This window comes from Pezoporus occidentalis, unplaced genomic scaffold (genome assembly GCF_034315485.1).
Source record: "Pezoporus occidentalis ecotype Australia unplaced genomic scaffold, CSIRO_AGI_Poc_V1 ctg207, whole genome shotgun sequence".
Lineage (NCBI taxonomy): Eukaryota > Metazoa > Chordata > Aves > Psittaciformes > Psittacidae > Pezoporus > Pezoporus occidentalis.
In genome coordinates this window covers 272,111-300,021 of record NW_026913932.1, presented here as the reverse complement: position 1 = coordinate 300,021, position 27,911 = coordinate 272,111, and the positions used below count along the sequence as shown (strand labels likewise).

Genomic DNA, 27,911 nt, shown 5'->3' with positions numbered 1-27,911 from the left:
CCTGGAGGCCCCTGTCCCACAGGGACCACAACACCCCGGCGGCGGCCGGGGGAGGGCGGCCCCGGCGGGGCAAGGCTAGTCCGGGCAGGGCAGGGCAGGGCAGGGCAGGGCAGGGCTGGGCAGCGCCGCGCCTCACCGGGCCTCGCCGCCAGGGGCGCGGGCTCCCCTCGCACGGCACCCGCCGCCGCCCCGCGCCCACTGACAGCCGCCCTGACAGCCGCGCGGGGCCGCGCTGCGCCGCCATTTAACCCTCCCCCCGCCGCCGGAGGTGAATGAGTGAGGGAGCAGCACTTGCTTGTCTAGGGGCAGTCCCGGCGGCGTTTCCTCCGCGGGAAGGATCCCGTTCAGCCCCGTCTCGCCGGCGGCGCCGGTGCGGCGGCCGCTCCGCCCGCGCAGGGCAGCGGCGTGGAGGTGAGCGCGGAGCGGGCGGAGGGGAAGCGAGTGCCCGCGGCCCGGCCGCAGCTTCCCCCGGCGGCGGGGCGGGGATCCCAGGCCTGGGTGAGGCGCCGTCCGGCCGCGGGTGACGAGGGGCTGGAGCCGCGGGGCTCGGGTGGGCTGTGGGGAGTGCGGCGGCACGGAGCGCAGCCGGCGCAGGCAGGGGCCGGCCCTTGGGTCGCTGTGAGGGGTGCCGGCGGGACCGCGGCGGGGTGGCCGTGAGGCTTGGTACCGGGGTGCTTACAGACCGTGTGAGGTCAGGTCCCGGCTGTGGATCTGTCCTCCCCCGAGGCGGTACCCGAGAGGCAGGGACCGTCCCGCTTAGCAGCCCGGGTGCTGTGGCACTCCAAAGTGCAGGTAGCACTGGCGCCTAGAGTAGTTGTAGTGGGTTTGTCGCTCCGAGTCTGTGGTAAGTAGCATTAATTTTAGAGTGTTTCCAGTACGTTTAGTGATTTCGACTTTAGACGAGTCGCTAGACGAGATGAAACCATGTGGGTATACGACAAAATCAGTGTAAAGCGTAGGAGACAGCTTCCCGGTTCTCTTTTCAGTCCTGATACTTTGTGATATTTCAGACCTGCTTCTCAAACGTATTTCTAATTATTTCGGCTGTACAGTGTATATTCCCCATTCTGTGGTCTTTAAGATAACCCCACCAACAGGGGAATTCCAGAAACAGTGAGCAACATACGTATTTAAACAAAACATCTAAAGGGAAAGGAAAGAATGGATGACTGCATTCCAACCCTTATGCCATAAGGGAATGATCTAATATATTTAATTCTTTGCATTCATTATTTATTATTGCTTGGACACCTTCCCAAATTTCCTATGCTTAATAAACTTATTTTCATTGTACATTTTCCAAAGTAAATCTCGCCCTTATATGCAGTCTGCTGTAGTCCTTAGGTTTCAAGGACAGATGTTGCTGGCCAGCTAGCTCTTGAATTGCTGAATTGATATCAAAAGGAGCTGAGAAATCCCAGAATTTTGTGAGACCTGACCCCAAATGCTGATGAAAATAGGCTTTACTGGGAAATTATTGGGTTTCCTCTTGCACACAGAGGATCTGGTGCTGTCAGTTTCAGCCTAGTGAATTTAGATGCATAATTTTAATAAAGCCATTATCTGATAACAATGTAAAATTGTCTGATGTGTAAATAAGAATGAAGGATGCCTTTGAGGATGTCAGCTCTAAGCCCCCTGCTGTGGCAGGCATCACATACAGACTTTTTTTGCTAAACTCAGTATCTTCTGGAAGTGGTGTCTTTTTGGCCCTGACCACTCTGAGTGGTCAGCAGTGATTAGATTCTGATAAAATGTGATGCACACCTGAGGTGCTCCCTTCCATGTGAAATGGGGAGGATTATATGGGAAGCTCTGAAATTCCCAGCAGGTGGTAACACTTCAGTAGCTGCTTAATCCCATTGCAATAAGCGAACGCTGGTTGAAAATAATTAATCTCTTTCCTGCCACACAGATAAATTATCTTAAATTTGCGGAAACATTGCAGATGCACATTTCTTTTTGCTGTTTGTGCTGCTTGGCATCCCTCAAGTGAAATGTAGGAAGAGTTTAGGGATTTTCAGGCTTTTCCATCTCTAGCCTATTTTACTGTCAGCCTCATGCATAGCCAGAATTTTGCAAATTCAGGTTTTAAATGTGACTGTAAAATGTTTACTAATGGACAGCTATTAAGGAAACTGGTTTTCAGCTGGGATTTTTTTTTTTTCCCTTTACATTCCAGCAGCATTTTGCTTGCTTTAAATGACAATAAATGACTAATTTTTTGACAGTATCACTCCAGACCAGAGCTGGTTACTGGGGCAGGTGCAGCTGCTTGGGCAGGAGGCAGGCTGGATCCCAAAGGATCAGTCCTCAACCTGACCCCTGCACTTACTCCTTCCCTGAGCCCTTCTTCTGCCTTGCCATTACATGTGCCACAAGCCATGTTGGGGAGTTCTGTGCTGTGGCTGGTCCCCTGGAGCTGAGGGGTCTGGGAGTCAAGGAGGGAGCAAGGCTGTGCTTGGAGGAGAGTTGAGCAAGGACAGGCCTTTTCCTGATTCCTGAAGGAGAATGGAGCTAGGGCAAGAGAAGGCTTGGCTCTTGCCAGGGATTTGCAAAGAGGGGACTGAGGATACCAGTGGCTTGGGCAAAATATGGGATCCATCAGTGGCATTTGCCTGTGAATGAGGCTCCAGAGCACTGAGGTTTTGAGTGCTGTGAGTTTGTGTTCTCATTAAACTCGCTGCTTGTCATGGAGCAGCTGATTCATTCCTGATGGCCCTTTCTTAACTGTAGGTGTCATTTGCCTCTCATCTCCCTTATGAAGGGGGAGTAGCTGCTCAATGCTATACTATTGCAGCTAATAAAGCTGGTAGCTGGTTAGCTGTGCTAAATCAGCAGGTGACAGCACTCAGAAGGGTGGCTGGTTTGTGAAATGCCATGTCTGCTCTGTGGCCTTGGGTGCTGCTGCAAAAAGTACTGGGAGTCATAAATCCAGTTGGCTTGTGCTTTGTTGTTGCTTCGGTGGGTGGTTTGTTTTGTTTGTAAAACCAAAATACTTTGATTTTACTGACATAAAGAAATAATGACGTTATTTAAATAGATTAATATATGTGACTCTGGTAGTATCTATAACCTATTCTGTTACTTCAGTTGCAAAAAATACTGTAAATGAAATTGTCGTGTTTGGTTCTTGCACAGTTCCTGACACTGTGGTGCCTGTAAAGCCTCGCAGTTCATGATGGATTTGTTCATACAAGGTAGTGAGGTACTGTTTCCAGAAGAGAGCTGCAACACAGGAAAACTAAGTGGTGTGACCAAGACTGCACAGGAAAATCTGTTGCAGAGCAGGGACTTGGAAGTTTTCCTGTGTCATTTGCTTTACACACAAGCCTCTTGGTCTTCATTTCCAAGGCGTTTTATGGCTTATCCCCTCCTCATCTGTCATTTCTAATTCCCTTTGGAGAGGAAGCTTTCCACTTCCAATCAGCCCATTACACCGTCTCTTGGAAGAAGAAAGCATCTTTTTATGTTGCTGTGCTTCTGCTGCGTCTCACACAATAAAGCCTCAGTTCGTGCTTGTCCACGAGAGCAATAAATTAAAAAAGCCAATTATTCAAAGTCTGATAGCCTTCTCTGGTCAATCATTTTTCATCTCGCTAAGTTAATGAACTTGAGGCAGAAGATTTGAATAGAGCAGAAGCCATTTAAGCTGTACTGTCTGCCTTGAAAAGCAAAATTTTATGTATGGAAAGTAGAAGAATAATAGAGCAGAGGGCAGGAGGCAAAGATGTGGAGAGTTCTGAAGACCTAAGAATGAGAAGAAATTAGAAAGAAGTTGGCTTAGGGAGGACTAAGAGGAGAGGGGAGAAGTCTGAACCAAGCTTAGAAGTCAGTGTAAGGCCTGTCCAAAACTGAGGCAATGTGAAAACAGGGGAAATTGAAGGAGGGAAGAGGAACAAAGCTGCAGGGAAGGAGAGGTGAAGGGGTGTGTGTAGAAATATTACTCCAGAAACGGGGCAGCAATTCTTGTGTTCAAAACTGCTATTAGAATTGAGCTAGCAAAGGTGCAAAAGCTCAGGGAGGCTTTGTGGAGGCACTTTGATCAGAGCTTTGTTCAAAGACTGGGCTGCGTTGCAGCTACTGAAGTAGCTGTATGTGAGGTGGGAGGGCTCCCTCTGCAATGCAGGGGTAGTGGAGGCTTGTGGAGGGTGAAGTGGCCCCGGGCTAGGCTTCCAGAGGTACCTGATCTCACTAATTGGAAGTTAGTTTTGGTACTGGTTCAAATACTCCAGTTCTAGCCTGGGTGTTGCCTGCAGTGCTCGCCGAAGTCCTTTTCCCAAGGAAGCCAAGATAACACAGAGGGAAGGAGATTTTGGTCTGACAAATGATCGACATTACCAAAACACCCAAGGGCCCTGGCGCTGGGCTCTGTCTGCAGGCTTGGTTAGAAGGAGTCTCTGTCCTGAAAAGCCTGTATTGTAAATACAGAGCAGGAGAGATGGGGTGGGAAAGAGGGGAGCAGATTAATGCTGCAGTCTGCTGACATGGTATGTATGGCGACGGCAGGAATCGGAACAGGAGTCAGGTCTCCTGTGCCTCCCACCAGCTCCCTGTCATGTGAACCATGCTGCTTTTCCCTTGGTTGGGCTGATGTGCAAATTAAGATGTAAGGCAACTATCTCAAGAGTACTCTCCTACACAGGCTTTTTTCTTTCTTCCCGAGGATTTATTCTTCTATCCATAGCTTCGTTTCCTCTCTGCAATGTGTCACTCATTAGACTGAGATTAGGATTATTTGAATTTCACCTGTCAGTGTGTGGTGCTCTGAAAGAAGTATTTATAAAAATCATTTGAAAAATACACATCTGGGAAGGTTGAAATGGAAAGGACCCATTAAATCATCCAGCACAGTCATGGTTGTGGCCCACAAAGCATTTTTCTCCTCTTTATTTCAGGGCAGTGTACAGCAATGCTGCATAACTTGTGCCGTTTTCCTTGAGCAGTTTTGCTAGAGGGCAAGGCATCTATCACAATTATTGTCTTTTTTAAATGAATCTGCTTTTATTTTCTTCGACCACTTTGATTCTTTGCTTTGACTAACTGATGAGTGATTAGTAGTGACACAGGACAGGAGCAATGTGCCTGCTGCCGGTACCCTGGGAGGCAGGCTGGTTTGCCACCGCCCTCTGCTAGCAGCCCGCCCTGTCTTGAGGCATAAGATTTGTCTTCCTGTAATTTGTGGCATATCAAGTGAAATTCTGGGTGGTGGCGGTATCACTGTCCCTATCTAATGCTTTTTGGAGCCTTGTCAAGTTCCTGGACCAGATGATGATTATTCCCTTCGGATACATACAGCTACTATTGTAATGGGCTTCTACTGAGCAAAGCCATGCTGTTAGTCTTTTCTTAGAAATTATTCTCTCCAGCCACTTGGAACAGAGAACAGTTTAAAAAGCTTTCAAATAACATGTCTGCTGTCTTTTAGTTCTACAAGTCTAGCAAAGTTATTGTTGAAATATTTCATTTGTGATTCCTAAAGACAGCTTTGCCATACCTGATTCCTACACTTTGCCTTTATGCTGTGCAGTTTTGTTCGCTTCTAACTCCTGCCTGCTCCAGTGGCAGGTTTTTCTCATAGAATTGGGTTGTAAACTTAGCGGAACAAGAACTTTCTTGCATGTTTGCGTGACGATGAGCAAAGTAGGACTGACTTGCTGCTGTTCCTGTGCAATACAAAAGAGCAATTCTTGTATTTTGAGAATGGTTCCCCTGAGGTAGATCTTCTCTTTTAGATTCTCCCCTATTTCTGTTTCTGAAGCAAACTATTGGTTTTGCTGCTACCATTGTGCTTCCAACCTGTTTTATATGATTGTTATGAGACCCATAAAAACTAGTTTAAAGCACATGGACATAAAATCATGAAATTTGCCAAAAAGAACTCTATTTTTTTTTTTGGCTTTACTAAGACTACAGAGAATAAAAACTTAAAAAATGAAGGAACAAAAAGTGGTAGTTAACACCTTCTCCATCCAATCAGTCTGAATGACATAGAAGGTGATTATAGATAACTAAATATATTACTGAATAATAGGGCAGTTTGAGGACCAATATGGTAGTTTCCTAAGTCTCTCACATGCTTGAAAGCAGTTGACAGGAATTCTGTACCAGCAATAAATCTTCAATATCTGTATGTGCTGAAGTCAGAGTTGCATTTTGTATAAAATACTTGTTATTTTGCTATCAGGAGTCTTGATCTTAAAATAAGACATGCACAGCAGCAGTTACTGCAGTGCAAAGGTAAATTGTGATCTGTCTTTGTTATTCTGGCCCAGGAGCCGACATTTCTGGAGCGAAAAATTATTGTACAGTGGATTATAGTTGTGCTTATTCAAATTCATTGATACAGTTATTAGTAACTGTTAAGTAAATGGAAGATAAGTGTTGTTTAATAGCCTGGGTTTTTTGCTTATTGGTGGGATGTCTTCTTTCTTGTATTGTACAAAGCAAAGTCAATACAGCTGTAATTTGTAAACTTGCAGGTGGTGTTGGAAAAAGTGCCTGCACTTTGGAGCTGAAGAAGGACATGAGGAGTAAAAGGACCTGGGATCTCACTGGTCAGAATGAAACAGATGTTGAAAGATTTTTCAAATCTATTGTTAGTAGTGCTCTGTGACTATGGTGAGTATTACAGCTACCAAGGGAAAACTGTGAGATGAGTATTCACAAAGTGTGTTTGGATGGTAGTGTTTCCAGGTATTGGCTGAAATCAGATTTCACAGAAGCCACTGCTGATATGCACAGAATATAGTCTAGATTATATGAACTGTGTAAACTGGCCCTTTAGATCAGAGTGGCAGGAACTTTTCCTGCTCTGAATTTGCTCAGAGAAATAAACAAGATAAATGAACAGATTTCTGTGGGCGCCGTTGAGGAACTGGCTATGTTAGAAGCAGGAACTGGAACTCTGCTCTCTTGTAAGACTCATATTTTGTAATCTTTAATGAACATTGTGGAAGACAGACCTTGTAGGTATCCATACCAGTTTGGGTGGAACTGTGCCACACACCTACCCATTTCTCTCCATTAACTGTAAAATGAACCTGTGATGGTCTGCTGAGATGTAAGCATATACAGTGCAGGCAACCTCCCATGACTGAGTGAGTCCCCATCTGATGGAACTAAGCTGCCATTTAAAGAACTTTTGGGAACAACAGAGGTTTCTTCCCTCTGACTGTATAAGAAGTAAAGGGATGGTATTTGTACTCATTCAATTTTAGTAATGTAAAATTAGGCAGCTAGTCAAGAGGCAATCAGTTTCATTTGAGTAGTCCATACATAAGTCAGCATATCTTGAATGCAGCTCTTACCCATCTGCAGTCTGAGATGTATGGAATGAAAAATCACCTCCTTCTCACCATCAGCTGCCAAGGAGGGAGATCAGACATCTTAAGTTCAAGTTAGGTAACTACGATATCTGCGAGCTGAGGGACATCATATTCATGGTGTCTTGTCTTTTTCAAGAATGCTCTAAGTAGGAAGTAGATTTGCAAAAGGAATTAATTCCTTATTGCACAGTGAATGAGAAAATTTGAAAATGGGACTCAGTTCCTAAATAATAGATATATTTTTGAAAATCACATTCCTAATTTAAAAGAAGGCATTGTTCTGACAGCCACGGTACATTGTCAAACCATGCCAAAGGATTAACCCATGCACTGCTGAAATGTCTATAGCATTAAAAAATAAAGGAAAAAGGATTGTTTAGTCCGCATTTATGGAATGAACTATGGTAGCAGGTAGTTCACACACCAAAAGGCTGAAGAGATCTTACATAGGAGAGAAATAGACCAAAAATGTGTGCAGTTCTCCTTGTCGAAGTGAGAAAAATCTGATTATAGGGAATGACTCAATACTAATTATGCTGCTCATGCCTCTGTGCTTGCTGCCTTTACTCTCTGGAACAAGGGATCACTAGAAAGTTAAAGAAGCTAGAACTGCCATATTTTAGGTGAGCTACGTTCCAGTAAAGGTGGAAGCATTTGTTTGGCTTTCAGTACCTTTTCTTCTTTTAATAAGACAAAGTTAACTAGCCAGGCTGGGAACACTGCACCGAGTGGGGAACACAGTGAGGTTAAGTATTAAATTCACATAACCCAAGAAGTGAGGTGAATGACTGTAATGTCCACTGGTGAGCCAGCCCTGTAAGCATTCACGACTATTTGACTCAGAGGAAAAAGCTATTATTCCTGAACTTTATAGAGCGTGGCACAGTAAGTGATTACAAGGTGCAGTTAAAGAGCTAAATCTCTGCTGCAAATTTTAGGTGCATCATCTTTTGCCTTATTTCCAGTTAAAGAGTAGTGCATAGTTCAGAAAATTATTTCCAAACAGTTCTGCATATACACGTCTTTGAGTATCGCATGCATGCAGTTTTTAGATAACTATTTCACTCATACACTTTTCTGTTTCAGACCAAGACTATTTTTTAAATGATCCAGTATGCACTGGAAAATTACTGTAATGCTAAAAAAAACCCTAACACACAACAAAACAGAATCCTCATTTCTGATCAGTTTTTCTGATGTGTTTGTTCTTAGCTCTGTCCTATTAGTGGCTGACAAGCCAACAGCACAACCCAAGTTGGCTTAAACACAATTAAAAATAAATAAATATCATAGTAGCATGCTCTAGTAATTCTTCTTGCTCTTCAGTGAGAACAGAGATTTTCCTTTTGATCTTTCTAAGCGTGAGCTCTTGCAAAGACTCCTCTGGAAGGTTTTTGGCACCACAGCCAGGCTCCATTCAACAGCAGACCATTGTAATGACAACCAAAAATATACAAATGCATTGAAAGCTACCCCTGACTGTCTGTCCAAACAACTGGGACCGAGTTTTGGCATGTGGCACAGTCATGCACTCAGAGTGGGCTGGAGGGCTGAAGGAGCTTGTGGTGAAAGCTGGCTACTTCTGACTAGTGCGTTTTGGAGCATCATGAAAAACTGCTATATGGGCTGTCCAGGAGTGCCAAGTTCTTGTGTTATTAACCAAAGATGGGGGAAAAGATGTTGTGAACTGGGGTGCACCAGCCAGAGCTCTGTAGTGCTGCAACAGCATCCTCACTTTCCTCACTTCCCAAGTGATCTTCATGAGGGTTGATGGGAGCTGGCCTCTCTTCAGTCCTCCTGCACACATACACGGTAGTGTTACTTCAAACCTGAGGTATTCCATATAACAAAACAATGTAAGAGAGTTAAGACAGTTGTAAAAGAGAGCAAGGGCAGTGGAGAAATAGGTACAAACACTGATACTTTTCATTACTATCCCTTGAATATTTTTGCTGTAAACTTAAAGCTTGAATTTGAAATTTTTCATTAGGGTTTTTTTGCCATGGTCTGTTTTCTTTTTCTCCCTGTAATATTTTGGCTAAGTTGAATCCGGGTGATTCCTTTGTAGAAAAATAGATAATTTTGACCATGTTCAAAGAAACAAAGCCCCAGCAACTTGCAACCATTTCACTGGGAAACACAGCTGTGAGAACTTCATGCTTGTTACAGTGCTCACAGTGGCCTTTCTGCTGTCCTTATGAAGATTTGCCCAGACTTGGTCCAGATGTAAGTCCTTGCAGATGAGTTAGTGATGAAGTTATCTGAAGGACTGAGCATGCCCCAACTCCTGCTGCCTCCTCTTGTCAGCCCCATGCAATACTGTCTGCTGCAGGCCAGGGCAGCAGAGTTCCCCCATATTTGTAATATTGGGCACTAGAGTTGCTTATCCTGTGATCTCTGCTGTCATGCTAGCAGTGAGCAAGAAAATTTGCTGGAATTACGGAACAGCAGAAGTTAGAAGAGCTATAAGACAAGGAGACAAAGGCAGGAGTCTGGAGAATTGTGGTAATGATAATGGAGTTAGGGTAGTACCCAAGAGATAGTGACAGTAGGTAATGGTAGGAGCAGGACTGGAAAATATGGACAGGCACAGATGACAGAACCAAAACGTGAAGAGCAAGGCAGATGTGTTGCTGGGCTATTCATAGAGTGCCATTTTCCACAGGCATTTAGGGTCTGTTTCCTTCTTTCTGAGTGTCTGAGTTGAGATCAGGTTTGCTGGGGTGCCATGTGCTCACCACAACTGGGACCAAGTGGGATCCTGCTTTGGATGCTTCTGAAGGACCACTGTATTAGAAATCAGGTCCTAGCTTTCTCAGGGCATTCACAGTTAGTTGACACTTGGCAGTTTTCACCTTTGTGCCTATGCCTTGGTTCCTAACACACAAAACAAGAATAGTGACATCCTCTTATCTTTCCAGGACATTGGAAGGATAAACTCGTTTATGTTTCTAATGCATGAATATACTATGATAAGTGCACAATAAAAGAGTCTGTGAGGGAAATGAATAATTCTGCGTTATCGGGATGGGGTTTAGATGGTGAGCAGTCAATGATACAGGGGACCACCCATGGAAGAATGAAAACAAAAGAGCCCTCTGGTAAGGAGAACCCTCCATGTGCCAAAAGCAGCATCATCTTGGGGAAATGCAAATTAAAGACGGAATTACAGTGCATATACGTAAGACCATATGCATGATTTATATGTGTAAGGCTGTGCATGCCACCTTCATTTGGACTTCATGCATGTGGCTGGAGTTGGTTATTTTAAGGACGTGTTATAGCTGGTGGAGAGTAATGGGCTCTTTTAGTGCACACTGTACCTCACTCAGGTGTAAATGTCTGTAGCTGGTCAGATCAATTTCTTCCTGAAAAATTTTCCCTGCTGACAAGAAAGTGAATCCAAGGTGACTAACTCATATTGAAGCTTAGAGTGGTAGGCGTCTAATATTATGTGAGATGAGTCCTGCTACTCCTGACTGCTGAGTGCTTGCCTTGGCAGTTGCAGCGTTTTTCCAGCAAAGCGGGCTTTGAGGTAATCTTAAGACATGTGTAACAGATTTAACAAGTCAAAGCATTGTTAGTTGATACTACTTAAGAAAGGATTGCTTTAACTGAGGTTTTACACTTCCATAGGATGTTCCATCCAAGATTCAGAAGCCTTTTCCCAGACAATTAATTAAATAAAGAAGTTACACAGCATATTCTGTATATGGAATGGATATGTGCAGCTCCCATTTTTCAGATAAGCTTTCTGCATCTGAAATCTCTTTTAAGTTTCAAGCAACACAGGAAAGCTAGCTGAGCTGAGAAGGGAAGTGTGATCTTCCCAGTCCATTGCTTTTGATATCATCTCTCCCCACTAGTTATGGCACATCTCGGTATAATTTGGCAACTTGCACAAACATGGTCATGCAAGAAGTGCATGTAGAAAAAACTGTGCCATTTATAATAAAATGATGTAATTTGGACATGTTGCACCATATCTGAGACAAGAAAAGTGCTGCAGTCACGATCCCTGTTATTTTCAGCTCTCTCACTCAAGTGGCTGCGATGCAAATGAGCAAAATGAAAGATTCATGAGACAGAGGAAGAGGGAGGCTTCAAAAAGCATCATGCAGTCTTCTTTATTTAATTTGGGGGACATTTTTCATGTTTCTGTTTTAAGACACTGCCATCCTTTTTTTGCTAAGTTATACCTAAAGAAAGTGGAACAACAGCTGGCCACTGTGGACTTTAAGAATTGGTAAGTGAAAAGTTGAGAAGTCTGAGAAACTATCCCGGTAAGTGAAATTTTCTGTGACTTCTGGGTTGTTCAGAGGTTTGTGGTTTTTTTAACCTTGTTTTTAACCTTCCTGAGCATGTTACTGCAGTGGACTCTGAGCTGCAGCAAACCACGTCCCTGGACAAAGGAGAGGTGGTGAGGTTTAACTGCTGTAGCTAGGGCCTTCTTTTGTGGGCGTTGTTTGTGTGTGAATTGATTCATTTTAAAGTGCTTGAGAACCACTTTTAAAATATCCACTTTATAAATCTTTGTTTTCTTCCATAAAGTATATAAACAATCAGTTGTCTCTTTGGCTCTCCTTTCAGTTCTCGGCGAAGTGCAGTATCTCCTGTTGGAGCATCCAGGTCATGTAGCCTTCAGCAGTGACACAGTGTCTGTGGAATATCAGTCCTCTAGTGGTGGTAATGTGACAGCAGAGCATCTGTCCATCCTATTGCTGGATGCCAGCACCAACAAGATAATTGCAAGAAAACAGCTTCCAGCAAATCAGTCCCAGGGGAAGGTAGAATTTGAGTGTTTCCATTTCAAGAGTGCGGGGGACTTCTTGTTCAGAATGGTCTCTCCCAGTGATAACAGCAGTGTTGCCCAGTGGAGCAGAAGCAGGGTGTCCACCCTCCATGTGGAATGGCCTGTATTTCACATTGATTTGAAGAAGAGCTCAGAGGTGCTTGGGAGCTCCCTTCAGGTTGGGCTTTTTACAAACGAGCAGCTGTGTGCCATGAACGAGACAGTGGTCTCACTGGATGTGATATTCACCAGCACCCTTTATGAATTCGGAAGAGTAAGCTCTGATGAGACTCTGGGTATTAGAACTAGCAAAGAAATCCCGCTCTCTAGGTCCCAGTGGGTAGAGTTTGATTGCCCACCTGTTAGTCAAGAAATATACATCACTGTGTTACTGAAATCATTAGAAACACATTCCATCATTGCCTCCATAGGACCTATAGATCTCCTCCACAAATTTGGGTACAAACTGGTTGTGGCACCAGAAGCAACATGCAAAACTTTGGTTCAGGTCTTCATAGTGTCTCCACCATGCACTTCTATCAGCGGAAAAATTGTCGTCTATAAAGAGGCTCTCAAGCATCCTGCTCAAAGAACAGCCTGGCTCTATGAAAACACTCTTCACCCAGGAGACAACAGGACAGAATTTAACTGCACTTTATTTGATGTGGGGAAGAACAAATACTGCTTTGACCTCTTTAATGTCTCAAACCGAAGCCTTTTCCCAACAAGAGTTAAGGAATGCATGATGATCCAAAGGAATATGGGTTTGTACTGATGTTTGTCCTCTTTTAGCCAAAATCAGCACTCTTCCCAGCCACCATGGGTGATGATAAATAGGTTTAATTGTGGTGTCACCTGTTGGATAGCTACTTTTTGGGTCTCTTACACCAGACAAATGGTGTAAATGTCATATGCAGTGGGAATGAGATAGAGTAGACTGTTAGGTAGAGGCATACACAAGGACATTTGGTACCCAGTGTTACTGAAGTAGCTTAAAACTGCACTAAGTTAACACTTAAGTACCAACCCAAACCATTTGGGGCATTCTGAATGATGTATCTCTCTAGTCAAGGCAAAACTGAAACTTGACCCTCTCAGTGGATCACACCCACTGGAGACACTAAAGGTAGGATTAGTCTTAACTACATCAGAATGTCTAAAAGCCAAGGGTCCAGCACTGAGTAGTTCTCTAGCTTTTTAGTCAAGAGGGACAGGGTGATTCATGGGTATAGAAGAGAAATGGGCTGAATACTTACCTGTGTCTTTTTCTCTAGCCCATTTGCTGTAGGAGTTAGGTACGCAACTTTTGGTGAGATGAATCAGTATTTGGTCATGGTGAAAGACACTGTTGTGTCACTTGGACAGCTTGCAGGCTTTTCAAGTAGCCTTTCAGCACGTCTCTGCAGACCAGGGTGCATTTTCTGACCCATCAGGCCACTAGGCAGATCATGGGTCACATTTGTATAGCTAAACTTTTCCTCCCAGGAAAGATTAGACTCATACAAACTGCCAACTAGGACCAGTCTGTGGTTCATATAGTCCTTTGGGCCGTGACCACGCATGGTCTGGGAGAGGGTTGCTTGACAAAAGCTAGAACCATGTCCAGGAGTGTTAATGTGATCATATAATCACAAGACAGAGCTTGAGCCCATTCCTCAGCCCTGTTTAAGGAGCCATCTATACATTCTATTTCCATCTATGCATCTTATACAGCTGTAGCTTAAGAGGTGGCAGTCCATGCTTTGGCAGAATCTATAAATCGCAGTTGCATGGCAGAGGAAGCAGGTGAGCCAAATGTCCTTCTCATCCTTCATTTGTGGATGGCAACAATGGTGATGGAGGGGCTGTGTGTGCACGAGGGGATTGGATTGAGTTAGGTTGTGTTGCCTACACCCTGGGACAGAAGAGTAAATGTTCTCATGTAGAGTAGGCTTGTATCCATAGGTAATGTATTAGTCTTTCCCATCTTCACACTTCAAAGAGTTTGGGTTGAAAGGTTTGAGATGTACACCATTTTATACACCTCCCCACCCTCGTCTCCCTGAAAAGGAAGTGCAGAAAAAAAACCGTCATTGCATTTCATGGGCAGGTATCTGAGTGGGATCAGCAGGAGACTGGGAGTGTAGGACATGCTCCATAGCACACAGTCCAGACACAGCCTATCTTAATTAGGTTCTTAGTATCATATGCTCTTACATAAATTCTTAAACTGCTAGCTGTTTAATGAATGCTTTGTGCTAAAAATGACCTCTCTTTTCACCACATGCCAAACTGTATGTAGTTCTTCTCATCATCTTAACTTCCTATCTGCATTATCTGTTGGCACTCTCTCTCTTCCTTTGGCGTAAGAAAGTCTATCTAAAACTGAAAGCATATTTTCTTAGTGGAGATAATTCTCAAGGAAAAAGGAAAAGAGAATCTAATTCTTTCTCTGTGCTTGGGTGGTGTGTTACACTGATGTGATCTGGATAATTACCCCTGCAGGTAAATGCCTAGGATATGACATAGATACGTTTCTGTGCCCAGTATTTAACTGTTTTAATTGATGAGATCCACCTTAAGTGATGACTCCCTGCAATCTGCTTTGTTTTCTTGGGTTCCCCAATAGCACTATCCTTACAACTGCAGTCGAAAGAATCGGGCTACGCCTGTGAAGAACAGAGTTAAGTCAACATCTGCCGAGTTAAAAGTGTCACATCTATAAAGCCGATGAAAGCGAAACCATGTTGCATAGCCATAAATAAAATGTCAACCTGAAATTAATTAGGTGCAGCGCATCTGACTGTGCCTGTATCTGTGGGACTTCAAAGCCCGTAAGCAGTGTTTGCAAGAAGCATGGTGTTCTGGGAGGGGTGCATCTGCCTAAAACCACAACAGGCAGAGTGAACCTGTGCTGCCTGTGATGGCCATCTGCCTCCTGGCTGGTTTGAGAAGCCCCCTCCTGAGCCCTCACCCTGCAGCAGGGCACTGAGAGATGGTGTGCACAGACCCAGGCCCCGATAGCTGCATAACATTTGTGGCTGCTACACAACAAACACTGCTCCTCAAGTCACTTACTTTCTGCTTTGGACTTCTTGAACTCACTCGGTTTAAGAGAAGGATTGGTGATAAATCCTCTAGTCTGGGCTCCTAGGCAACATGGGCCATCACTTTTCATCCAGTTGCCCTGGCACTGAGCGCTGCAGCTAGGCTTTGCATTTGACTGCCACTTACCCTCCAGAGAGTTACTCAGTCTTTTGTCGAAGACACGACAAAACAGAGACCTCTCTGGTAAATTCTCTCAATACTGTGCTCTGATTTTGCTTTATTTTTCTAAAAAAAGGGAAACTCTGTGTTTCATAACTAAAGTTCATTTAGCTTCAGTCTCTAGTGACTAGCTCTTACTCTGCTGCTCTCTGCTAGATGAGACAGCTGTTTCCTATGCACTCTCTTCCCCCTGCAAAGGTGTTTGCACATCCAGATCATCTCAGTCCTTCCAGATTATCTCCATGTTCTTTTTAATAAACTGAAAAAGATTGAGTCTTTAATTGGAAGGCATTTTGTTTGGGATTTGATGACTTTTCTGACTTTTGGCTCCATTTCCATTATTTTAAGCACTTCTTTTTATTTGACAACAGGGATACCAGCTTTGGGTGCTGTGTTCAGAAGTCCTCCTCACTGATGCTGCTTTGAGCAGAACCACTATCCTTACCCACACCTCTGCTTTCATTCCATCAATTGCATTAGCTGATTTTGCTACAACTTTTACCCTGTAAACTCCTGTTGAGCTGTTTTCGCGTATGACCTTTTAGTATGTAGTCTCCCATCCTGCAGGTACAATTTGTATTCCTTCTTCCTATGTTTTGTAATTCGCTGATTAATGTCTATTTTGCTTGGGTTACCGTAACATGCAAGTACCATACGTTGCTCCATACAACTGCACTATCTACTTATGCCATCACAGGAGTGACACATTCTCAGTAATGGTTTTATCTTTGTTTTCATGTCAACTAGGCAGGCATTGTACAGCACTGAGCCTTATATTAATCCCTTTGGAACCTATCCAGGTGCATTTATACTCGATGATGGTTTTCTGTTGACAATTGCATATCAAATCTGTCACTCAGCCAGTTCTTACTTCATTTAGCATTTGCTCTGTTATTATGAAGCAGAGACATCGTCTTATAAAAGGTCAAAGTACCTAATCATTATCTTCATCCAAACCACAGAGGATGAGAAAAAATATGATTTTGCCGCACCCATTATCCATAGATCGGGCATCAGTTATATTCCTGACCCTTTGGCAAGCCTGCTCCTTACTCCTTATCGCAGCCAGGTTTAGTACAGCCTATGGAACAGGAATCTGACTTGCGTCTGGTACAGGAAGAATGTTCCCATGGCCCCGAGTGGGCCAGGGCAGCAGCTTCAGAATGAGTGTTGCAAAAATGCTTGTGCTATGTAAGACTATGAATAGATCTATTAAAGGTGGGCTGTGAGCCAGCACTTGTGCAGCTTTTTGTAGACTCCCAACTGGAGAACCTGTGAAAAAAATAACAGCGAGATGCAAGTCACTTCATTTGTGTCAGTGGAGTGTTAGCTGTTTGACACAGGTGACTTAGGGAGGGTCATGCAGCTAACTTTTTCTCTGTGTTTGACTGTCTTATTTGAATGTCTGAGGTAGGAAGCTCATCTTACTCAGCAACAGATGCATTGCAGGCTCATTCTTTTCAATGCTTTATCCTGTGCTTTGCTTATGTGGATTTTAAGTGTCCCCAGCAGTGAAACTTCTGCACTCCTTAGAAGGATGTTCCATGTCCTAGCCTGTATCCCCGTTGAAACATATGGAATGAGACTTATAAAATCAATCAGTAATGCTACCGCATAGAAACAGGCATATTTTCTTCATATTTCTGGTGTTAATTAACTTAATTTTACAGTTCTTTGTTATACTCCAGAGACCGTTTTCAACTTTGGTGTGAAGTCTTTCACAGTTGCCAACAGCAGAGATGAATTTTGTTCATCCAACTTTTGCTGACTGTCAAAAAAAATCCCTACTGGTAGCTCAGCAGGGCATAAGAAGTACAGTTGTTGCCTGCAGGAGGAAAGAGAAAGGTAGGGGAAGACCTTCTGAAGGGAAAAGTAGTCAGTAAGGGAGGAGAGGAGTAAGTGGAGTATCTAGAGGTCAGGCAAGGACACGCAACTTCTATAAAATACTTGCTCCCTGAATAAGACTCTATGAATCAGACCTGCCTATCCGTAGGAAAATCTGGGAAACAATTAGCTGTATTGCTTGAATCTGCACCTGGCTTGCATTTATTTTGGAACAGACAGATGGAGGGGACATGCATGTGCCAGGGCTGGTTTGTACCAGTGTCCTGTGTCACTGAATACTTCTTCTCCACATCCCCAGCATTTTAAGAATAAATTGGGTGTTACGGACCTGGGATAGCTCTTGGTTTCTGAAAAAAAGTTTAGGCTGTGCCTCCACAATTCTTAAAGACACCTGTTTGTGGGGAGAAGATGGCAATATGCACAGGCAGAGTCGAGATTTTCTTCCTTTAAAGGGTTCCTCATCCTTTCATCGTTCAAATTAGTAACCTGTTGGAGCATGCCACCATTTCAGTGCACCCAGGCTTCATTTCCATGGAAACAAAGAAACACGGAATGGGTGAGAAGGGTGTTTTCCCAGGTCTCATCCTAACAGCAGTACAATGTGTGTACACCTGTGCTCAGGACCTAAAAGCTGATCTCAGCTTCCACAAATACTCTGCAATGCCCCAGGCTAGTGTAGCTGTTCACATGAGCCTGTAAATCATCAGTGGGTTTGTCCCATATTAGAGGTCTTGTTGAAGGTTTAGGACTATCCTGCGTGTCAGACTGGAAGGATGATGCTGAGCATTCCTCGCTGACTGCACTGTTGGATAGCACTGCATGCTCAAAGTCTTACGAACACGAAAATTTGTGGGGAGATAGTTATATGGAGCAGCAATTAACACAGTTAATTGCATTTATCTTTCATGTTGGTAGATCTGCCAACTATCAGCTATGTCAAACTAACTCATCAGTTTGAGGTCTTCATGTCGATAATTGATTTCTCAATTCTGTGTGAAAAAAATCACACTTCTTAGAGCTGGTTTGCAGTGCACACCTTCTGGTTTCCCCCTGGCACTTTGGATCTGTTTGTCTTAAATGGAAATTAATCATTTCATTTCCTTGGGGGAGAATAAAGTATGCTTAATTTTCTTTTACATTCTGGTAATTGCAGGAGGTTGCAGAGCAAGTCACAGGAGTTTAAGTCTCTGGGTTTCATGGGAGCTGGAGCATTTCCTGCTCTCTGCTGGTTAAGGCCCGTACTCTTAGCCTCAAAGCTATGGATGCCAAGTATTTATGCTAAGGAGCTCTTTTGTCCTTTGCTGAAGGCAGAGTCAGTGAAAAGTGCCCTGGAGCAATGGGCACATCATAGGTTTAACGTCAAGATTGTAAAATTACTCATCCTGAATGTTCTTGTACATTGAAGCCCACAGGCATCAATGTGGAGGCTGCCAAGCGCCCTCCACTATCGCCTGTATTAGCACTGGAGGCAACTAGAACCTTTCTGGGTCTGGCTTTATATCTGACTAATTAACAGAAGTTTAAATGAGCAGGGAATATGGAGAGAGAAATTATGACAGGGACTCACCAAGCTGCTCACATAAAGTAGTCTATGAGGAGGTAGGTGCTTCTCCACCTAGCCTTCCTTCCTCTACCAGTGATTAGGGACACTGCAGAAATCTTTCATGATACTGGTATGAAGAAGAGTGTCATGAGATCCCCAATACTGTGATACCATGAAGTCTTTTTCAGGAGGGATCCGTGAGCCACTGACTGACTAATGATGATGGTAATTTTGTCTTGCTGCCCTCACTAATATCTCTGCTCACTAGCTGATGTGATTTTGCAACTGTCCAGAGTTTGTATCTTTGCGGGACTTCTTACTCCAACAAACTTTCTCAGTTCCCCCCTCCTTGGCACCCTCTGACTCCCTTTCCTCCTGACACCACACACCATCCAGTCTTCATAGAATCATAGAATGATTTGGGTTGGAAAGGACCTTAAGATCATCCAGTTCCAACCCTTCTGCCATGGGCAGGGACGCCTCACACTAGATCAGATTGCTGCTTAAAGCTCCGTCCAACCTGGTCTTGAAACCTGCAGGGATGGGACATGTACAATTTCCCCATGGCTTCCTGTTCCAGTGCCTCACCACCCTCACAGTGAAGAATTTCTTCCTTATATCTGACCTGATTCTTCCCTGTGTAAGTTTGAGAGTCTTAAACAGACTTTCAAGTTAGAGAGACTTAACCAGAGTTGTGCTCCATTGCACACTTCCTGGGAACTGGGGTGGCTGCAAACTGGAGGAGTGAGAACTCAGCCTGCCTTTGGGCTCCTCTCCCCTGTTGTAGCAGCTCTCCAGCTCCAGAGACAGAAGGGTGAAAGCCGAGAGGTGCTCACAGAACACAAAGTGAAAGACAGCCTGAGATCACAGATATCGCAATGCTGTGGTAAAGTCAGTGGCAAATAGGCAGGACAGTCACTTGGCGTTGTGTGGGCTTAAAACTGCAGCACCACCGGGGTGTCTCACTGTGCCCATCTCTACTCTGCATTAGGCAAGGCAGATGCACTGGAACATGCATGCACACAGATGTGCGTGAGTATGTGCCTATACATGCTTTACAGCCTTGGCTGACAGCACAAGAGTAAGCTCAAAACCTCTGGGCGCTATCCTGCAGTGCAGGTGAGTACCTGCACACAGGAGAGCAGCCCCACTGGTTCTGTTAAGCTCCTTGTATTGACGTAACTCAGACTGGCATGTTCACAAAAATCTGTAGGACAGGGCCCAAAGCAGGTAACATTTCATGTTTGTTAAAACACAGCTGTATTCATTTTTGTTAGAGACTTTTAATAACTCACTATGAACAGTCCAGCAACTGATGTAACAAGGGTCTACAGGGATGCTGGGGAGGGACTCTTCATTAAGGACTGTAGTGATAGGACAAGGGTAATGGGTTCAAACTTAAACAGGGGAAGTTCAGGTTGGATATAAGGAAGAAGTTCTTTACTGTAAGGGTGGTGAGGCACTGGAATGGGTTGCCCAAGGAAGTTGTGTATGCTCTGTCCCTGGCGGTGTTCAAGGCCAGGTTGGACAGAGCCTTGAGTAACATGGTTTAGTGGGAGGTGTCCCTGCCCATGGCAGGGGAGTTGGAACTAGATGATCTTAAGGTCCTTTCCAACCCAAACCATTCTATGATTCTATTCTATGATTCTATGAAATCATAAAGCCATTTCCAACACTGTCTAGTCCTTTGACATAGTAACTTTGTCACTGATGAGGAGCTCAGGGGCATCGTAGCAGCAAAGCAACTGTCATAAAATTAAAGAACATGACCAGCGTTGACAGAAGCAACACTATAAATTATTTGAAAGAGCAAACTTTAACAAACCTAATCTAGGTTTTTAAATTATTGTCTGTTCAGCTGATTTTCAACTTTATCTGTGAGTGACAAAATGGAATTAAGAGGTCTATTGTTTTTCTTTCTGTTACACTATAGGAGGATCCTCAGGGGGTTTGTCCTTTAAAATTGTACCTGGGCTTGTGCATTAGTTTGGAATTGAAAGCTGTGATCCTGCTTCAGTGTCACAGCTGTCAGATACAGGCAGGAGCAGTCCCTTTCTATCTCTGGGTTCTTGCTGCTGTAAAGTTTGAGTGTTGAACACTGGATAAGGATGTTGTCTAAGCAAAAGAGGTATTTCATTACACATTAAAAGGTGATAATGTTTGAGGTAGTATTAGAACTTGACTCCACTTAAAATAAATAAATGAACCAGGAAAATTTCATCTCGAGTTAATTGCCAAACCATAAGCAATAAAGCAGCAGAGACCTGGAAGCTGTCAGGTGAATGATTCAGTAACACTTTTGTGTGCTGAGAAGATAATAGAGAGAAACCGATACTGCCATTAGGCCTTGTAGACTTACCCTCCTTTCACAGTCACATAAATCAGGAGTAACTACACTTAAGTCGATGAAGTTATCCTGCTGTAAAAGCACTATTTGTCAGGCGGGAATTGGATGAATATGTAAATTACTAACCCATTCCAGAGATTTGTGGATTAGTTTCTATTTGCTGTGGTTCCAGGAAGAACTTGCCTGCCAGTTGACTGACCACTGTGTTGTTGACTGGCACTGGAGTGGATAAAGGAAAACAAGGAGTGGGAGTTTCCCCAGACTGTGATGGGAACAGGGGTGGGTCCCTGGATGCTGCTTGCTCTTTTGGTGGTTTTGGTTATTTACTGCTGTTTCTCTTAAATGAGAGAAGACAAATGGCTGTGTCTTTAAAGGTAAGGATGCAGGTGCATTCCTCATTGCTCTGAGCTTGTGTATTTGCAGACACGTGGAGCCTGTGGCAGCCCTGGAGTCCCTGCAGTGTCACCTGCGGGGATGGAGTCCGGCAGCGCTTCCGAGAGTGCATCACCTCCTCATCAGCCAAATCAGGCTGTGCTGGATCACCCAGCGAGACTTCCTTGTGTTCCCTGGAGGAGTGTTTGTGTAAGTATCATCTCTGCTGTCCTCTTCCCTGTGGTTGCATATCTGCCCTAGCAAAAGAAAAGGGTCTGTTATTAGGACTTTGTAAAATGGAATGATTCTGGAGGGGTGTCACATTCCTGTGGTTGATGGAGTAGGGCAGGAGTCTACATGCAACTGGTGACAGGTCTCCAAGCCATAAGATTTTGGTATTGTGGGTGCCATGGAAGGGGTTTAAAATCTCCAGAGTGGCTAGGGAATGAAGAAAGACTAAAGGAGAGATCTTGGGGCTAGCAAAACATAGAATCATAGAATGGTTTGGGTTGGAAGGGACCTTAAAGATCATCTATTTCCAACTCCCTGGGAACCAGGGATGGGGAATGGAAGGTGCCCAGGGACTGTGCAGGCTCCTATTCTCTTAGGCTGTAATTTAACAGATATTTTAAACTATTACAAAGTGATCAATGCCTTACCTCTTGCTTTGGCTGCTTCCGTGCACTTCCTTGTGCTGGCAAAAGTGTAATGTGGAGTACTGGAATGGAACCAGGCAAAAATTGGCAAGTTTGGGAATGTGGGTAAGCTGTTGCCATGCTTCTGCCACTGAAAAAGGGAAGGATGACAGAGGGGGAGAATGTGTAGCTGGAGCAGGAAGAGGGCAGGACTACTTTTTAAATGGAGGCGTTGGCTTGAACCAGCTTCAAGGTGTTGAATGAAGGCCTCAGAATTGTACAGGCAGGCCTGGAATGTGTTGTGGAGCACTGTAAGAAATGGGTTGTATTGAACAACAGGTTGGGTGAAGGGAAAATATTAAAAATGATATTCCATGAAGCCAGGTATTGCATTTTGTCAGTGTTTGTGCAGCACATAGGGTATTTTGACAGCTTGTTGTTAAAGCGTCTGATGTTTTTAATGACTGGAAAATGCTGGCCATGTAGGTTTGCTTATTTTGTAAATCTGCAAGTGTAAGCAGAGAAGAACAACTCAGATGTTTAGGGCCCCAGCTTAAAACTAATGCCCTGATCTAGGCCTGGTTGTCTTCTCTATGGCAAACCCTGTTATGCTGGTGTGGGCAGTAATGCCAGCAGAGAAACAGTGAGGTAGTTGGTGTTTTCCTAAAGCTGATGCTGAACTGTGCTGTTCCATGCTTGTGTTACCTGCGGGAGGGGTATGTCTGTAAGTACGCTACTTGGCTTGGCTCCTCTCTGGCTAGCTTCACCCCACTCCTCTGGATCCCGGAGAGCAGTTCTGGTGCACAGAGTTCCCTGAGGGGGGTCCATCCACGTGGAGCATGTCCTGGACACCTGGTTTGTGTATGCACCTTGGCTTTACATGCATGGAGATGACTGGCCTCTCTGGTGCTTCTCGGAGGTGTCACTCTTTCCATGCATGTGTACAACTATATAAGGCATATGGTGGTTTTCAAAGAGGTCAGCAATCCTATGCATACCCAGGGCACATGCCTGTGGCAGTCTGGTGGTGGTTATACTATCTGACAGCACTCAGAAGGTCTGGAAAATCCTCAAATTCCATCTAGGTCTCTGGGTTAATAAAAAAGGTTATCTATATATTTTGTATATAGGAAGCACAGATGCACAGGAGGCCTGCATCTGCACCCATTGCCATGGGATCATCTGAAGGAATTGCCTCGCTTCTCTCTTGCACATGGTTTCTAATCCTCCTGTTCCCACATCAAGCAGCTTCCTTTACAGAATCACCTACAAGATTTTATCTCATTGAATCTTAGACTGCTCAGGAAGTGACTTGGTGCTGTGATCTTACAGTGTTCATCTGCTGCCTGATCTCCAGCTGGGAGTGTCACCTTCCCACCCGCAGACTGTCTGCACCTTTCTGGAGCAGGCAAGCCTCTTTTTCAGCATAATTTATGTTTCAAGTTATTAGTCCAGCAGATGGAGCAAATAGCTGAGTAAATGAAACCAGCACACAGTCCAGGGGCAGAGGTACATGAGGTGGAGAAAGAGCAAACCTAAGGGACTAAGTCCTGTTTTGAACCTCACTCTTAGCTTTCTGTTCCAAACAATACATCACAGTGTCTTGAAACTCTTTAAAACAAAGTCTTTAAAAAATAACTGTAAGCAAACAGGACTGGGAAGAGGATGAGCAATGAATGAATTGCTTTGTTGCAGTGGTACTGAACAGAGCAGATGCTGGTCCTACCTTCTTTGCTGAGGTCAGCATGCTCACTCCCTGCTCAGGCCCCCAGAACAGTAGTGCTCCCTGCTCTGGCACAGTGACATTGGGCTGGATGAAAGTTTTAGAGATCCCCCAGTAAAGATCCAGCAGGCATTGGTCTTGTTCTTTGAGATGATGCTGGGCTCTCAAGAGTGACATGAAGATCAAAGTGGATCCAGTAGCAGGATTTCTGAGCGATTGGGGCTGTCAGGTAGATCTGAGGCAAAGAAATGTATCTCTTGCCCAACCAAGCACTCTGCACGTCTGTTATCATAGCAGCCTGAGACCTTCTGGCCTGTGTTCATCAGTGTATTTGTACATTGTGCACACCCTCCTAATACCAGCTTTCTGTTGAATGAGTGTCCTTCTGAATTACGGGAAGAACATGGTATCAGCTTCTTGTTATTCTGCAGGCACATTTCCTATGCCTGGACAGTCACAGTGGTGCAGGCATCTGCCAAGTTTTACAACAGACTTTCTTTCACTCTGATGTAAGGCTTTGGGTTCTGGATAAAACTAGAGACAGGGGCAGGGTTGTTAACTGGTTCAGTGTGAACTCACAGCTTTATGGCCAGCTCTTGTCAACTACATCTGTGCAGCCTTATCCTCCAACAGCATTGTCATGGCCTTACAATGCTGATGTTGAGCTGTAAGCAATTGGGGAGTGCTAACACACACTGGAATTAACTGGTGGACCAATTCATCCACTTTCAACCATTCTCAGGGCTGCCCCTAAAATGCTAGGGACCTCATCCAAAAAAAGAATTATTAATCTCTCCTTGGTTCAGCCATCTCTAATGTGGTGCAGTGCGCAGGTGAGAGGTTTAAATAGGGCTGTGGAAAGATCTGTGATGTTCACAATACAGGTTAAAATCTCAAACTGTAAGGAACCCATAGACATCATCGAGTCCAACTCCCTGCTCCTTTCTGGACTACCTAAAACTAAACCATATGACTAAAGCTTTGTCCAGATGCTCCTTAAACTTTTAAAAGGCTTAGTGCTGTGACTGCTTCCCCAGGGAGACTCTTCCAGAGACTGACCACTCTCTCAGTGAGGAAAGGCCTGCAGGGTGTTCGTCCCTGTTTGAAAGCCCATCTGCAGTCCACAGCAGAAGAGTGTCAATACTAGCATGCCAGGGGCACCAGAGCAGTGGCCTTCTCAACTAGGAGCTCGGGGTGGCAGGGGAAGGTTCCAGCCTCTGCAGCTGCGACACAAGGCAGTGGTAGAAGAAGCATGCTCAGAGGACTGCTTTGAAAGTTATGCTGCCCCGGCTGGTGCTGCCTCTGTGCTCTTCAAACTCACTGCAATTCTCACTCCCCTTAAGCTCTCATAAAAGTAATTTTAAAGTGATACTGAAGTACTAGCCTGGGTTGGCTTATTTTATGGTACTTTTCACCAGGGGATCTTAATGTACTTCACAAGGGAGGGCAAATAGTGTTACCCATTTTACACCTATTTAGGAGTGCCTTATGGAAATGGCAGAACAGGCAGAAGTAATGATGACATTTAAAAGTTCTGTTGGAGCCTTGGTTTAAAGTAAGTAGATCTGTTCCTGCCATCTTGAAGTCATCAGTAATAGCTCATCTCTAATGAGCAAATTTTAATGGCAGACAACTTCCTGTACTGTGTTAACTGGTTATTTTTAATTTGTTGTAAGGTATCCATCCTAAAATAGCAAAATGCTGATGACAGTGCAGCTCTGATTGATAGACATGTGTGCTCTTTGTTACAGCTGTGAAGCCTCCCACCCCACCTTCTGTCCAGCCAGGAGAGGACCAGAAAGCAAATAACATAGTGACCATCACAGGTATCTCCCTGTGCTTGTTCATCATCTTTGCCACTGTTCTCATCACCCTCTGGAGGAAGCTCTGCAGAGCTCAGAAGTGCAGCACTGCCGTGCGCCGAAACTCTGTCCATTCCCCTGGCTTCCGGAAGAACTCTGACGAGGAGAACATCTGTCAAGGCAACAAGCAGCGGGACAGCTTCGCTGAAGGAGGGGATGCCCCTGTTAACATTCCTCTGACCTACAGGCGAAGCCTCCAGTTTGCCCAAGAAGATGATGCCTCTGGAAGTGAGAACTTCCAGCCAAATGCCCAAAAAATTATCCCTCCTATCTTCAGCTACCGCTTGGCACAGCAGCAGCTGAAAGAGATGAAGAAGAAGGGCCTGACTGAGACCACCAAGGTGTACCATGTCTCTCAGAATCCCCTCACAGACACGGTTGTTGGTGCCACCACGGTGCTTCCGCTGAGCGGAGAAAACCAAGAGGAGGCAGCAGCAAACAAATTTAGGATCAAATCTCCGTTTCTGGAACAGCCAGCCAGTCAGCCCAAATTCCTGGGGGAAGGCTCTCACCCTAGGCTGGATTTTCCATTCTCACAGGCCAATGCTGCAATGAGCCCTACCCACACCTTGGTAAGAAGAGCTCATTTCAAGCACCAGGATAACAGAGGGGACTTGCTGGAGAGGGGTTGCCACAGAAACCCGCAGTTCAGAAGAACAGCCAGTTTCCATGAGACTAAAAAGGCCAGGCCTTTCAGAGAGAGAAGCATGTCCACCCTCACCCCCCGGCAGACTCCTCTCTACAACTCCAGGACCAGGACATGGGACCAGGGCTTGGAGGACAGGATACGGCCAAAATCGAGGAACACTAATCCAACTGGTGAAAAGCTGGATCAGCCCCACAGCGCTGTGCCAGGATGTGAACTGCAGGGCCATGGGACAAAGTGCCACCACAGGGCAGGGCCCCTGGTGAAGAAACTGGACTTGGTCACTGACCACCAGCCTGCTGGTCAGGAGAAGGCAGCTGATAAGCCTGAACCCAGTCGAAGCAAACGGGGCCCTTCACCTAACCCCAGAGGCACATGGCAGAAGGAAACAGGCTCAGCTGGCAAGGATAATTCCCAGAGAGTCCCAGGTGTAAGCCCTGCCCAGTACCGAAGGGACAAGTGCCAGAGCTTCCCCTTGGATCCTGAGTTTGCCTTTTATGATAATACTACTTTTGGCTTAACGGAGGCAGAGCAGCAGATGATCGACCTCCCTGGGTATTTTGGCTCCAATGAAGAGGATGAAACAAGTACTTTAAGCATCGAGAAGCTGGTGATCTGAGAGACTCACTGTGGCCCTGCAGGAGGGGCATGAGGGAGAGAGGATCTGCAGGATCTGTTGGCTTGTGGTGGAAGGAGCAGGTGGAAGGAGCAGTGGGAATTGTGTTACTCCCACGCAGAGCAGGAAGGAATAATGCCCCAAGTCTGGCTTGTGGGAATACATTCCTTTCTAATTACTGGAAAGTGCTTCCATATCATTTTTTTGTATGTATGTGTGTACAGTTCACACAAAATACCCCGGGAAAGCACGTGTTAGTGGAGGCATGACACAGAAATAGCCAATAGTTTTTATTGCATAAAGCAGTCATGTTTTGTGCATCATATGTGATGGATGCCACTGATCTGGCCTTTCTCACCTTGTGGACCATGTACTAGTAGATAATAATGCCCTAAAGCATCCATTGTCCAGTATCCTCAATCATCTGTCCTAATTGGTGAATCCTTGCCCATTTAGAAAACACAGACATCAAGTTGTGAGCAGTTTCCATAACTTTTATGGTAGTCAGTATTGAAGAGTGCCGATTCATCGAAATTGCTCAAGTGAGTCATATGGTGGTGTTTATTTTAGCTGCTTGCATGAAAGTGCAAACAATTGATGCTGAATACTTGGAGTGAATTTAAAACTGAGGGGGCACTTCTCACCCTTCAAGGTTTTGATACTTTCCTTCTGTCAATATTTATACTACAAAATCAGTGATGTACAGATATATGCAGGAAATGAGTAGAAGAGGCATGCTACTGGGAGGGCAAAGAAAATGGATAATCAGATTTAGAGTCCTCACAGAAATGTTACTTGCAGCATCTAAGCACCTCTAAAAGACAGTGAGAGAACTGCTGAATCACCCACCCTTTCCATAAGCATCTTTGCCTTTATTAAACTTTTCAGAATGTAAATACATTGACAATAATACTGCTACAGCAAGCTCAGAATAAATTATGAGCAAAACAAGTGAA

General features: G+C 44.6%; 1 protein-coding gene across 1 annotated transcript; it reads left to right on the top strand.

Annotated features, from left to right (window-relative positions):
• The first annotated feature begins 138 nt into the window (after positions 1-138).
• On the top strand, positions 139-27,911 carry THSD1 (thrombospondin type 1 domain containing 1). Its single transcript, XM_062618917.1, has 5 exons — positions 139-411; positions 6,483-6,621; positions 11,919-12,884; positions 21,525-21,683; positions 25,583-27,911. Exons 2-5 carry the CDS (start codon positions 6,564-6,566, stop codon positions 26,956-26,958), a joined length of 2,559 nt encoding a protein of 852 aa, XP_062474901.1. The 5' UTR covers positions 139-411; positions 6,483-6,563; the 3' UTR covers positions 26,959-27,911.